Source organism: Delphinus delphis, chromosome 5 (genome assembly GCF_949987515.2).
Source record: "Delphinus delphis chromosome 5, mDelDel1.2, whole genome shotgun sequence".
NCBI lineage: Eukaryota > Metazoa > Chordata > Mammalia > Artiodactyla > Delphinidae > Delphinus > Delphinus delphis.
The window spans coordinates 32379580-32394843 of NC_082687.1; the positions used below are offsets into that span (position 1 = coordinate 32379580).

At 39.8% G+C, this 15264-nt stretch overlaps 1 protein-coding gene across 1 annotated transcript in view; it reads left to right on the forward strand.

The window, feature by feature from the left end:
* The first annotated feature begins 10772 nt into the window (after positions 1 to 10772).
* MND1 (meiotic nuclear divisions 1) overlaps positions 10773 to 15264 on the forward strand; it is a 73204-nt gene continuing 68712 nt past the window's right edge. Inside the window, exons 1-2 of the mRNA XM_060011912.2 lie at positions 10773 to 10813; positions 14177 to 14234. Coding sequence (XP_059867895.2) covers positions 10790 to 10813; positions 14177 to 14234 — 82 coding nt within the window. The 5' untranslated portion in view covers positions 10773 to 10789. The remainder of the gene's footprint in view (positions 10814 to 14176; positions 14235 to 15264) is intronic.

Here is a 15264-nt window from a genome sequence, read left to right on the forward strand (position 1 = left end):
CAGAGCAAGGTCCAGGGCAAGGGCCAGTTGCCCAGATGGAAGGGCAGCACTGACTGGAATATAAACTGCTGACGGGTGTGGCCTGTCTGCTTCATCCTCACATATTCAGCCAACAGCAGATATTCAAATTTTTTAAAATGAAATTAATGTGTGCTTAAGGTTTTTGTAAAACATGAATTTGTTGAATAAACAAATGGCATTTAGGTACCATGACAAATGCTAAATTGTGGATTCATGATCCAAATGTATGATGCTACAGATATTTATTTGCTTTCATACTTAACTCATATACTACATCTGCCTGCCCCATAATATTGCAAAACTTGGAGCATCTCAAGACATCTGAATGGCATATCAGATAATTTCAGAATTCTATTGGTGAAAATAGTAAATGCGAAAGCACTACTTGATGCAAGTAAAGATTTTTCAAAGTAAAATATCCTTTGTTTTTTTCACCTGAAAACCATATCTAGATATCCCTAAGTAAATGACAAGATGGTATTCTTGAAAACCTGGTACCTTTATTTAATACACATTTATTGAGTGTTTATCACGTGTCAGGCACTGTGCTAGGCCTTGGTGATACCAAATGGTTGGCTTAGTCTCTGCTACAGAAAGGAGTTTGATATTATAGGGAAGTTGTCCAAGTTAATAATTACAAAATGAATCTGGGATGCTGTGATAAAACTACAGAGACCCTTTTTTCTTGTCGAGGGTGGCATGAGGAAGCAGAGAGAAAAAGACTCCTGGAGGCTACCTCTGAGCTGTTGAAAGGATGGGTAAGAGTTACCCAGGTGAAGAAAAACTGTTCTTGACGAGCAGATGAGTATGGCAATCCGCGAGGAGATAAAGGCAAGGCTTCCCACAAATGCCACTTTTATGGTTTTTGACAACTTTACATAGCACCAGTAATAACAATATTTTTCTTAAATATCACTTTAATTTTTAAAAATTTTTTACTGACATACCTACTTCAGCTGTATCTTAAGCAATACATGAGAAATCTAGGGTATGGTGTGTTAATTATACATTTGCTAGTACTAATATTAAAACACTTACTAAATGGATACCCTTTTACTCTCTTAAAATCATCTCATCAATTGAATTGTATCAAACTGTAGGAAAAACAAAATGGAACTCTTGTTTAAATTAATATACCCTTACCCTGCAACAGGAGATAATTCGTTTTAGATGCCACTTTTCTTCCTAGTAGAATTACTATACTTTGAAATGGTTCAAAATAACGTACAATAACCTTCAAAGTAACGGAAAAGTCTGAGTTAATTTTCTGGCACTTGAGGTAAAGGGACCCGAGCTTTTGATCTGAATCCCCATCGAGTAATGAGGCAGCATACTTTCGACCGTTTTGATATGAAATTCATTCTCTTGTATTAAGAAAACAAAACAAACAAAAAACCTAAAGCAAAGGCAGACATACAAAGGGATTTTTAAAAGCTGGAAAAGCAGTGGATATCGGTGGGATAGAAGATTAGGCGTAAAATTAGAAGAGGGAAGAAAGTCCGCCCCAGACCAGGCAAATCCGCATAGATGGAGGCAGCGTTTCTTTCTCCAGCAGCCAAACTGCCTCTGTTTTTTAAGGCAAACTTAGGCCGCATTTCCGCTGAGCGAAGAAAAAAGTCAAGGCGAGGGCTCGACTTTCTGAAAAAAAAAAAAAAAAAAGGAGTCACAGTCAGCACGCAGGACTGAAGAGGCGGAAGCAGCTGGGAGACCCTGCTCGCCAGCATCTTGAACCGACCAGGACGGACCGGCGGGCAACCAGGCCCCGCCCCCAGGGCAGGCCTCGCCCCACCCCGGCCGGCCGGCCGCTCCGCGGAGCCACCAGGAGTCGCTGCGCGCCGTCTGGGCGACAGCCGGTCTCTCTTCCCTACCTCCCCTTCGCTGCTCCGCCCCCGGGGCGGTGTCGGCGCCAAAATCAAACCCGCCTGGGCCCGCCCCGCCTCTCGCTGCGCTCAGGCCCCGCCGCCGGAAGACGCGCCGCCCGCGCAATGGTAAGAGCAAGGGGCGCGCTCCCCGGTCCCCTCTTCCACAGTGGCCCGGCTGCAGAGCCCCTCGGCTGCGTGCCACCCGGGCCCGGCGTTGGCCTCCGGGTAGGCTGCAGAGGCCGGCTCCCCCGCCAGGTCGACGCCCCGGCCGCCCGGCGCTTTTCGGCTCCCGCCGCCTGAGCCCCTAAGCTGAGGCGCCGCGCTGGGATCCCCGTCCTTGTGCCCCCCGGCTCCCTCCCGGCCAGGTCAAGTTAAATACGGGCGTTCGAGAACGTGCCCCGAGTGTCTCACGAATTCATCAGTCTGTTAGCAAGGCCACGAGCCACTTCAGAAGCGGTGCCCAGGCTCCCCGCTTCCGGCCACCAAGGCGCCGCCCCCGGTGGAGGACAGGGAACGGGTGTCGGCGGGCAGCGCCGGGGGTTTCCGGGGGCCCGAGGAGCTTGCTTGATCTTTGAAGATTGAGTGGTTTGGGGTGTTGTAGCATTTAGAGCACATTTCAGTATTGCTCACAATTTCCAAAGTGACCTGACAAATCTTCATTTTATGCCAGTTAGAGGATTTCTGTGAAAATGCGTTGGTTTTTACGAAGGGCAGGGCTGCCCTTTTGTGCTTTCGGAGTCGCTTTATTAGGGAAGCACCGTACCGACTTCGTCTTCCTTGCATTGCCTAATGGGTTAAGTCCTGGTTAGATTCCAAATCGTCTCTTTCTCTTTGTGAATTTAATGTCTTTCTGCTCATCAAATCATTTTCATAAACCTTCAGAGTTCCATCCCCCACCCCCTTCTGTTGGCAGAGAATCACCGTCTAATGAAGTGGATCTAAGATTTTAATATCTTAATTAAGTGGCCGTTATTTTGCCAAGCTGGTGGTGGACGGAGATATAGGTTGTACGATGTTTATCTGAAGATATTTGCCCAGATGTAATCAAATCTGATAACGGTTTCTTTGTGGTTAAACTAACAACCCAGCCACCTGGGCATAAAATGGTGTAGGAAGCCAAACAGGCCCACACTTAAATCTGGTACCAGTGTTCCGTGATACCATATTTCTCCTTTATAGAGTTACTGGCCTGATAGAACTGACTACTGAGTACTATGCAGCCCATATGCATTAATTTTTTGGTTTTTGTCTTTTTACCTAATATCTTTCTACACCTACATCACCTTCTAATACTAAATAGTTTAATGTGCTATTAACTCTTTTCTGATGTTTACCTCTAGTAATGGAGAAACATGGAACAAGTTAGAATAAAACTTTTTGTAAGAGACATACTTCCTATTTTTCATGTATTGTTAAGAACTAAGTTTACTGTTATGTTGATCAAAGATAACTTTTGTTCTTTTCCTGATTGTGAATTAATAGCTGTTTGTTTCGATTTTGGTTACGCTTGCTGGGTAAACAGTAGTTATAAGTCCAAGCATATTTTTGGAATTGGAGAAATGTTGGTGTGGTCAGCCACTTCTGAGGGCAGCAAATACCATCTACTTTTAATTCTTCAAAATTGTATTAGTGGGCTTCCCTGGTGGCGCAGTGGTTGAGAGTCCGCCTGCCGATGCAGGGGACGCGGGTTCGTGCCCCGGTCTGGAAGGATCCCGCGTGCAGCGGAGCGGCTGGGCCCGTGAGCCGTGGCCACTGAGCCTGCGCGTCCGGAGCCTGTGCTCTGCAACGGGAGAGGCCACAGCGGTGAGAGGCCCGCGTACCGCAAAAAAAAAAAAAAAAAAAAAAAAAAAAAAAATTGTATTACTGATCAACAGGGCTAACTTTAGAAAATTTTTTTGCGGGAACTTAGTTCCCCGACAAGGGATCGAACCCGTGCCCGCTGCAGTGGAAGCGCAGAGCCCTAACCACTGAACCACTTAGGATTTCTTTAACTCCTAGTTGGAGAAGTTTCTTTCATTGTCCTCAAGTCAAATTTTGAGCCCCCTTACTTACTAATTTGAGTGTATCTCTAACTTATACTACGAGGAGATTTTCTTTAATCCTAAGTTATACATGAGCCCTTGTTGATTTTTTGGAGAAATTTCTAAATATGAAGTAATATGGCATCCTTTTACATTACTTACTTGTAAAAGGCCATGATACTCTCCCACGGTGTTTAGTAATGAAAACTGTCTGTAGTGGTGAAGGAGACTGATGAATAAGTTAGCCTGAAATCAGTGTTAGCGGATGATACACCTCATCCATATTTCTTTTTTTTTTTTAATATTTTTATTGGAGTATAATTGCTTTACAATGGTGTGTTAGTTTCTGCTTTATAACAAAGTGAATCAGTTATACATATACATATGTTCCCATATGTCTTCCGTCTTGCGTCTGCCTCCCTCCCACCCTCCCTATCCCACCCCTCCAGACAGTCACAAAGCACCAAACTGCTCTCCCTGTGCTATGCGGCTTCTTCCCACTAGCTATCTACCTTACGTTTGGTAGTGTATATATGTCCATGCCTTTCTCTCACTTTGTCACAGCTTACCCTTCCCCCTCCCCATATCCTCAAGTCCATTCTCTAGTAGGTCTGTGTCTTTATTCCTGTCTTACCCCTAGGTTCTTCATGACATTTTTTTTTTCTTAGATTCCATATATATGTGTTAGCATACGGTATTTGTCTTTCTCTTTCTGACTTACTTCACTCTGTATGACAGACTCTAGGTCTATCCACCTCATTACAAATAGCCCAGTTTCGTTTCTTTTTATGGCTGAGTAATATTCTATTGTATATATGTGCCACATCTTCTTTATCCATTCATCCGATGATGGATACTTAGGTTGTTTCCATCTCCGGGCTGCTGTAAATAGAGCTGTAATGAACATTTTAGTACATGACTCTTTTTGAATTATGGTTTTCTCAGGGTATGTGCCCAGTAGTGGGATTGCTGGGTCATATGGTAGTTTTATGTGTAGCTTTTTAAGGAACCTCCATACTGTTCTCCATAGTGGCTGTACCAATTCACATCCCCACCAGCAGTGCAAGAGTGTTCCCTTTTCTCCACACCTTCTCCAGCATTTATTGTTTCTAGATTTTTTGATGATGGCCATTCTGACCGGTGTGAGATGATATCTCATTGTAGTTTTGATTTGCATTTCTCTAATGATTAATGATGTTGAGCATTCTTTCATGTGTTTGTTGGCACTCTGTCTATCCTCTTTGGAGAAATGTCTATTTAGGTCTTCTGCCCATTTTTGGATTGGGTTGTTCGTTTTTTTGTGATTTAGCTGCATGAGCTGCTTGTAAATTTTGGAGATTAATCCTTTGTCAGTTGCTTCATTTGCAAATATTTTCTCCCATTCTGAGGGTTGTCTTTTGGTCTTGTTTATGGTTTCCTTTGCTGTGCAAAAGTTTTGAAGTTTCATTAGGTCCCATTTGTTTATTTTTGTTTTTATTTCCATTTCTCTAGGAGGTGGGTCAAAACGGATCTTGCTGTGATTTATGTCATAGTGTTCTGCCTATGTTTTCCTTTAAGAGTTTGATAGTTTCTGGCCTTACATTTAGGTCTTTAATCCATTTTGAGCTTATTTTTGTGTATGGTGTTAGGGAGTGTTCTAATCTCATACTTTTACATGTAGCTGTCCAGTTTTCCCAGCACCACTTATTGAAGAGGCTGTCCTTTCTCCACTGTACATTCCTGCCTCCTTTATCAAAGATAAGGTGACCATATGTGCGTGGGTTTATCTCTGGGCTTTCTATCCTGTTCCATTGACCTATCTTTCTGTTTTTGTGCCAGTACCATACTGTCTTGATTACTGTAGCTTTGTAGTATAGTCTGAAGTCAGGGAACCTGATTCCTCCAGCTCCATTTTTCGTTCTCAAGATTGCTTTGGCTATTCGGGGTCTTTTGTGTTTCCATACAAATTGTGAAATTTTTTGTTCTAGTTCTGTGAAAAATGCCAGTGGTAGTTTGATAGGGATTGCATTGAATCTGTAGACTGCTTTGGGTAGTAGAATCATTTTCACAATGTTGATTCTTCCAATCCAAGAACATGGTATATCTCTCCATCTATTTGTATCATCTTTAATTTCTTTCATCAGTGTCTTATAATTTTCTGCATACAGGTCTTTTGTCTCCTTAGGTAGGTTTATTCCTAGACATTTTATTCTTTTTGTTGCAGTGGTAAATGGGAGTGTGTTCTTGATTTCACTTTCAGATTTTTCATCATTAGTGTATAGGAATGCCAGAGATTTCTGTGCATTAATTTTGTATCCTGCTACTTTAGCAAATTCATTGATTAGCTCTAGTAGTTCTCTGGTAGCATCTTTAGGATTCTCTATGTATAGTATCATGTTATCTGCAAACGGTGACAGCTTTACTTCTTCTTTTCCGATTTGGATTCCTTTTATTTCCTTTTCTTCTCTGATTGCTGTGGCTAAAACTTCCAAAACTATGTTGAATAAGAGTGGTGAGAGTGGGCAACCTTGTCTTGTTCCTGATCTTAGTGGAAATGCTTTCAGTTTTTCACCATTGAGGACGATGTTGGCTGTGGGTTTGTCATATATGGCCTTCATTATGTTGAGGAAAGTTCCCTCTATGCCTACTTTCTGGAGGGTTTTTATCATAAATGGGTGTTGAATTTTGTCGAAAGCTTTCTCTGCATCTATTGAGATGACCATATGGTTTTTCTCCTTCAACTTGTTAATATGGTGTATCACATTGATTGATTTGTGTATATTGAAGAATTCTTGCATTCCTGGAATAAACCCCACTTGATCATGGTGTATGATCCTTTTAATGTGCTGTTGGATTCTGTTTGCTAGTATTTTGTTGAGGATTTTTGCATCTATATTCATCAGTGATGTTGGCCTGTAGTTTTCTTTCTTTGTGACATCCTTGTCTGGTTTTGGTATCAGGGTGATGGTGGCCTTGTAGAATGAGTTTGGGAGTGTTCCTCCTTCTGCTATATTCTGGAAGAGTTTGAGAAGGATAGGTGTTAGCTCTTCTCTAAATGTTTGAAAGAATTCGCCTGTGAAGCCATCTGGTCCTGGACTTTTGTTTGTTGGAAGACTTTTATTCACAGTTTCAATTTCAGTGCTTGTGATTGGTCTGTTCATATTTTCTATTTCTTCCTGATTCCATCCATATTTCTTGAGTGACTTTAATAAGCTGTTGAGCTGAGTGATAAGAGCTTTCCTAAAACAGTGTGCCTTCAGGACATTAGTTTCTCCTCATTGCCTGCCTCTGCGTGGCAGATTCTTGCGGAGTCCAGGGTCTCTCAGGGAGCTGTTTATAATAACAAAATATTAGGAGCCTTTTCTAAAGCTTTGGCTCTATTTTCCACTGATGCAGCCACAGACTAAAGTCCTAAGGGGATTCTCATTGCCCCACAGTGCCCCTAACTTAGCCTTCAGATTCTGGGCTGAGAGAAACAGTGTTTTCAGTCCTGGGGCACAATTAAAGCACCTCAAGATTTTAAAAATATGAGGCCAAGAGGCCCCATTTCAGAGATTCTGATTCATTTCTTATGGGATGTGCCTGGGCATCAGTAGTTTTAAAAGCTCCTGAGATGATTCTAATCTCCGTATATGGCAGTTTGAGACCAAGTGGACTAGAGAAATAGCTGAATGGGCCTTCTAACTGAGTGTGGATATCTTGCTTTATTCAGATACTGCAGAAGCCAGCGTGAAGGGAGGCTAATAACGTCATACTGAACTCTAGCTCTCTACCCTAGGTTTAGTGAACGTGTCTTCATAGTGTATGGTTTCATGGAACTGAGATTCCTTTGGTTTATCTCTCCAAGTAAGGCAATATCTGGTTATCACAGACTTCCTTATTATCAGTTCACCCTGAAATGTATCTATGGGAGTGCAGAGAGGTGGTGTGGGATTTGGGAGTCTGAATGGCCTCAAATCTTAGATACATGGTCCTGAAATTGAGGGCTGGTCTTTACAACTGCTCTTCTAACCTGGCACTAACCTCTGGGAAGGCAAAGGCAGTTCATGTTCTGAAGAACTCGTTTTGTTTTGTTTTGCTTTGTTTTATTGAATGAAAGAGTCTTTAAATTCTATAGTACTTTACAGTTTTCAAGTTTCACACATATGTAGTAGTCGGCTCAGTAGTTGTGGCGCACGGGCTTAGTTGCTCCGCAGCATGTGGGGTCTTCCCGGACCAGGGCTTGAACCCGTGTCCCCTGCATTGGCAGGCGGATTCTTAACCACTGGGTCACCAGAGAAGTCCTCATTGCGGTTTTGATTTTCATGAGAGGAAGGTGTTTTAGATAGAAGAACATTTTTAAAAAGGCACAGAAATGGGAAAGAGCATGCTGCAAGTGGAGAATTACAAGTAGTTTTTGTATTACAGCTTAAATTGCCTAGTTCTTCACGTTGTTATGGTAAATTTGAGGTGGGGAGTGGTACCTGTGAGAGGTAGGTTGGGGTCAGGTGACAGAAGGCCTTGTATGTCATTCTAGGGTGATTGGATACTTCTGGATGGTTGAGAGCCACTGAAGAGTTTTAAGCAAGGGAGAGGCATGGGTAGGCATGGCAAAGGAGAGGTTTGCTTTTTGGCAGTGTGGAATGTGGCTGGAGGGTGGGACAAAGCATGGTTAGCGGACTGCAGGTATGTAGTAGGGAACAGATAAGGTAGAGGTAGTAGGTAGAGGTAGTAGGGATGGAGCAGACAGGATCGATTTGAGAAACAGTTAAGCCCTGAAATTGGCAGAACTGGGTGTTTGGTTGGATGTGGAGTAAGAGAGATGAAGGAACCTAGGGTGACTGCCAGGCCTCTGGCTCGGGTAACAAGGTGGAATCTAACTGAACTCAAGATCCAGAACAGCAGGTTTGGGGAGTAGATGTGGGAGAGGAGAGGTCAGTTTAGACCTCCTGAGTTTGATGTCTATTCAGCAGACAGGTAGGTACGTGAGATTGGAGCTCAGGCGCCCACTTAATCCAATGATGTAAAGATTTGAGTTCTCAGCATAGGTGTTTGTTAAAACCATGAAAGCAGGTGAGATCAAAGAACAGGTGTGAGGAGAGAGGGGATCAGTAGAGAAAGAACCCTGGGGAGCTGCAGTATTTAAAATTGTGGACAGAGGGAAAAGAGAAAAAGATAAACTTTGAGGCTACTTATTTTACCTGTGCAACTCATCAAGGAACACTGGATGATTTGCTGTGAAAGGGGTTAATGGGTTTCTAGACCATGTACTCTGGAATGCATTCAGAATGGCAATTCCAAATTCCTTTCCTTGTCTAGTGTAGGCTCTTGTTTCTGATGGAGTTTATGGTTGGATAGGTTTATTATTGTTGGTTTATTTATGTCTGCTTTTTATGTGGTATAAAGTATTTTAAAGTTCTTACTAAACAATTTATGTTCCTCTATAATCCCATGCAATTTTTAAGAAAGATGCAGATTACTTCAGAAGCATTAGTGTGGAATCCTCCATGAGAGTACTAGAGATTATGGTTCTCGTTCTCTTTTGTTATTTTCTGTGAATATTTGCATTGAGGAAATTTGGCGTTTTGAAAATTCAGACTTTAGCTTTAGGTATATACCCTATATAAAATATATGGTAAAATTTATTATTAAAATACCTATCAGTTACATCTTTTAAAAAATATTTATTTATTTAATTTTATTGTTTATTTTCTTTATTTTTTTGGCTGCGTTGGGTCTTTGTTGTGGCACGTGAGATCTTTTTCATTGCGGTGCATGGGCTCTTCATTGTGGCCTGCAGGTTTTCTCTCTCTAGTTGTGGCACGCAGGCTCCAGAGCACGTGGGCTCTGTAGTTTGCGGCACGCAGTCTCTCTCGTTGAGGCACGCGAGCTCAGTAGTTGTGGTGCATGGGCTTTGTTGCCCCGCGGCATGTGGGATCTTAGTTCCCTGACCAGGGATTGAACCTGCATCCCTGGCATTGGGAGGCAGATTCTTTACCACTGGACCACCGGGTAAGTCCCTCAGTTACATCTTAATTATCTTAATTTCAAGTTAGCTAAAGGGTAGTGACAGGATAATAATAACCTGAAGTAGGCTTTCATTTTCTACTTCGACATGGTTTTCCTTCCTCCAGCCTTCCCTCCACAATGCCACCTAACTTATCTTGTCACTCCCTGCTTTAGAAATTGCTCAGTAGCTCCTCGTGGCCTGAAGTAAAGTCTGCTCTCTTTGGCTGGACAGTCAGCCTTCCATAATCTGGCCCCAGACAACCTTTCTTGTCTCATCTGCCACTCCATCTACATACTCCACTTGTATAATAATCATCCCTGAGTGTTTGTCTTTCTGGAGCATTCCATGTACTTCTGTAACACTGTGCCTGTGTGTGATCTGTCCAGGACACCCTTCTCACCATTTCTCAACTTGCCAAAATCTTGTTCATCTCTAGCCTTCCTAGCTAACCCTCCTCCCTTTCCAGGGTGGAATTAATTTATTCTTTCCTGGGTAGCAATTTGTACATGTACCTGTTCATTAACTATAAGTAGTTATGTCTATTTATTTTCCTTGAGAGATTAAGTCTTTTGAAGGTAAATACAGTGACTTATTGGATCATATGATAAATATTGAGTTTCTACAAAATGCCAGGCACTGTCTCAGTCACAGTTCTTATTATTATACTGGCAGCACCTACCACAAGGCTTGGCATAAAGTAGTAGAGTTGTTAAAATCCATCTTGAGGCCTCGCTCTGAGAGTTATTAAACCTCTTGGTCTCAGATGAGACCATGCATTATTTCTGATAATGTTTTGAACCAAGTTGTCTTAAAAAGCATTGTGTTGTGTTTTTTTTTTTAATTGCACTGTTTACTTTTTAACTTTTGTGCTTTAGTCGAAGAAAAAAGGACTAAGTGCAGAGGAAAAGAGAGCCCGCATGATGGAAATATTTTTTGAGACGGTAAGTCATTTTCCTTAAGATTTTTAGTATTTTGTGTAATTTTCTCCTTAAGTTTATGTCATCCCGTGTTAACTGTATTTTTTTATTAGAAATCAATAGTGACCAATTTCCTAAAGAATGAATAAAATTCTACAAACACTTGTGGTTCCTGTGAGCTGTGGAGCATGAAAGAATCCTATCCCAGGGTTTGTAGAGTCTCTTCTATCCAGACTGCCCTATACTCTGGCACCATAATTAACTTTCTGAAGCATATATTTGATTGTGTCCCCTTTTACCTGAAAATAATAATGACAGTAGCTCACATCTACTGAGTGCTTCCTAGGTGCCATTCACTATTCTAAGCACTTGGTGTAGTTATCTGATCTTATCCTTTTTAACCCTCTGAGATCCTCATTCTACAGATCTGGACATCTGAGACACAGCCTAAGATACCAGCCCTGGATCTCAAAACAAGAAGTGATAGTACTAGGATAAAAACCCAGGGGGGATCATCTGATTATAGAGATAGTGCTAAATACAGCCTCTTTACATTTATAAGCCTGCATATGGTATAACACACATGTGACGGTACATAGCCTCCTTAATTTATTCCAGTTATTCGTGCCTGCCACTAACAGGAAATACGTTTGAAGTTTCTGCTCCTAAGTGGCAGAACCAGGATTCAAACCCAGTCACCTGGCTCTAGAGCCTGTTTTCTGTACAATGGCTTTTCTTGCTTCCAGGTTAAAATCCAAACTTTTGACCTACAAAAATATTAACTTCTTAACGTCTTACCTCTTGACAGAACCTTCAAAGTCTGGTTTGGCCCCAACCTACTGGCTATTTTCATTATTTACAAATATCAATATGAAGAAGGTGGGGAAAACGGCAGAATAGAATGTAAAATTAATAAGTAATGATAATACTTGACATTTTCATTTTGATAATGCAGATTCTCAGTGAAACAAGTGAAATATTGTGGGCACTTTTTTTTTTTAACTGTTTGCCCTTTAAGTGAAATCTTACTAGTCTTCCTTACATACAATGACTTACTAAAAGTCATTGGCAATTCAGAACAGAGTATCATATTAATAATGATGATATGATTAGGACGATAAATTGATTACGTTTGTAGGTAAAGATTATGACTACTTATTCTGCTGAGTTGAAATATTTTTCCTATGGTCTTAGAGCAAGAAAAGTAGATTTAATTCCTAGCAGGCAGTGGAAAGCTGGGGAGAGTGGTGAGGGGAGTTAATTTGTTCTTTATGATATTGTTGGCTGTTTTTGATTAAAATTTTTTCAACACTGCTCTCAATGACATTAAGACACTAATGACTAAGGCACCATGACTATAATGAGTATTAGAGGTTAAAGAAGTTCAATAGTCAATGAGTTTTTAGGTAAAGATAGGAATTAATTGTATTAATTGATTGATTTCAGTTCATATATTCCTATACGTATCAATTCATATGAATACATACATAGATTTATTTGAAGTTACTAATTCTTTGCCTGTTACACTTAGGAAGAACATGGCCACAGTACAGCTCAAAGATAGTGAACTTGTATCTGAAGTCTGTATTACCTGATAGCTTTGTGACGTTAAGCAAGTTACTTGACCTAAGTCTCAGTTTCTTCATCTATTAAAAAGGCTAATAATAATTGTACCTAGTTCACAAAGTTGGTATGAGGATTGAATGAAATAATCTGTGTAAAACATTATAATGCTCAGGTCATAAGTGCTTAATTAAAAGTTATCTAACTTTATAACTGTGTGTCTTCCATGGTATCTTTACACATAGTTTTTTGTTTTTGAGAGCTAGAACCATTGTGTTCATCTCTCCTTTATTATCTCTGTTTAATGTAGGGGAGAACCAATATTTACTTGAGACCATTTTCTCTGTCCACTTAAATGACCACACTTCAGTTCTGAGGCTAGTTCTTTGCAAGCGCATTTATTTACATAGCAACCCCACGGGGGCAGCCAGTATGTCTGGGGCTTTTCCTTGATAACCACATCTAGGCAGATGTCTCAATGAGTTCATGTTCTTTTTCCTAAGGTATTTGCAAATAGGTTTGATTAATTGGGTTTTTTTAAACGCATTAGAGGCCTGAAGTTAGTAATTTACTACATGTTCTCTGAGACCCTACAGAATTCTCTTTTAATAGTTTATTCCCAGATGTGCAAAAATTTATTTCACACTCTAGGACCAATGACTTAGTATTTTCCTTAATTTACTAAATCTTAAGTGTACTGAGGTGAAGTTACTTTTTTCAACATTTTATTATTAAAGAGGAAAGAATTTCACTGTGAATACCTATATGCCCAGCTTAGATTCTACCGTTAACATTTTATACTCTACTTGCTTTATCATATATATATATATATATATATATATATATATATATTCATCTGTCCATTCCTTTATCCATCTATCAGTTCATCTTTTTTGCAGGGGGTTGTATATCTGGGCTACTGGTCTTTTGTCTGGTATGTTTTGTGAATATTGTCTTCCAGTCAGTCTTTTCAGTTTCTTAACAGTGCACTTGGATGAGCAGAAGTTTTAAATTTTTATGATGTCTAATTTCCATCCTATTGAAGTTACCTTTTCAAGTTTATGTTGGAAGAAATAGATCCCAGATTTCCATAACACTAATCACAATAATTCTGTTCTAATTACTGAATACTTCAGTCTTTTCAAATATTTCACTTTTATTATCCAAGTTCTTTTTACCAGTTCAACCACAGCTTATTACAAGAAGAAAGGAGTATTCGGCATAGAGTTTTTTCCAACCATAAGATTAAATATTCTCTGTGTATATCTTCCCATAATGTTTTGCTTTGCATGTGGTGGACATGCAGCATGTATGGGTGAATGATTGATAGACAGCCGTAAATTGTATGTTTTTCTTACTTAGGTGTGGCTCTTCCATGAAACCTTAAGTGTAAATAAATCTTGACAGCTGTCTGTTTTGCTTTTAGTTAGAACTGCTAATCTGTGATGTATGGTATATGCTAAGCAAAGCACTATTTGTGTTTTCTTCAAATCAAAGTGTCAGAGAAGCTGATTATCTCATGTTAACAAATGATTCATCATAAGTAGATTTTATACTTCATTGGGAAGATGTTTTTTGCATTCTGCCCTCCAGTTACTTTAAAGAATTGTATGTTCATGCAAAATCTGTCCATTTTAGGTTCTGTTGAAGGTATTGAACAAGATAATTACAGTTTCTTCTAGCTCTAAAATTCTCGATTCTATTGCACTATTCACTTCCAGTCATGGTTTTTTAGTACAATATTTTATAAACATAATTATGGTAAATATAAATATATAGTAGAAAATAAATGCATGTTATTCATCTTTCAACTCTTTTAAACAGAAAGATGTATTTCAATTAAAAGACATGGAGAAGATTGCTCCCAAAGAAAAAGGCATTAGTAAGTATCAAAAATGTGCCAGAATGTTTTGCTAAATACCCATCATCTTTCCTGCAACAGTCTTTCACTTCATGGAAACATAAATTTCTAGAGATGAATAATGCCTATAAAAGTCCCAATGTAATGTTTCTGGGCCATGACCATGATTCTTGTGTTTGAAGTATCTGCTGTAGGGAAACTACAGTGGAATATGCATGCATGCCTGTGTGCGCACACACATACGTATACATACACACAATTATACACATTTATTTATTTATGGGTATAATTTACTTCAGAAGAAGTAAAAACTTCTTCATGTATGTTCTGGTATTTGTTAAATGTGATTTACATAGTGTATTAGTTTTCTACAGCTGCTGTAACAAATTACCATAAACTTAATTTCTACTTAACACAGTAGAAATTTATTTTCTCATAGTCTGGAGGCCAGAAGTCTAAAATCAAGGTGTTGGCAGGGTTGGTTCCTTCTGGAAGCTCTGAGGGAGAATCCATGTTATGCTTCTCTCCTAGCTTCTGGTGGCTGCCCACAGTGCTTGGTTTATAGACACATCATTCTAATCTCTGCCTCTGCCTTCACATGGCCTTCCCATTTTTTTTTTCTCCTCTTCTGTGTCTTATAAGGACACGTGTCATTGGATTTGGGACCCACCCTAAATCCAGGATGATTTTATCATGAGGTCCTTAATTACCTCTCTATTAGAACTTTTCCAAAATAAGGTCACATTCACAGGTTCTGGAGGTTATCTTTTGAGGGGTCACTACATATGATATATATATTTTTAAACCTTACTTTCTAATTATATAAGCTATACATGTTATTTTGACAGATTTGGAAATTATAAAGAATATAATAAAAATAAAGGTTGTTCATAATCCCTCTATTCTGAGATCACCACTGTTAACATTTTGGTGTATTTTGATATCTTATTCTTAGGTTCTGTTTATCTGTGTTTGTATGTATCTGTCCATTTCTCTGAGAGGGAACCATGCTGCATACACAGTTTTGTGTTCGTGTATTTTTCCATATACC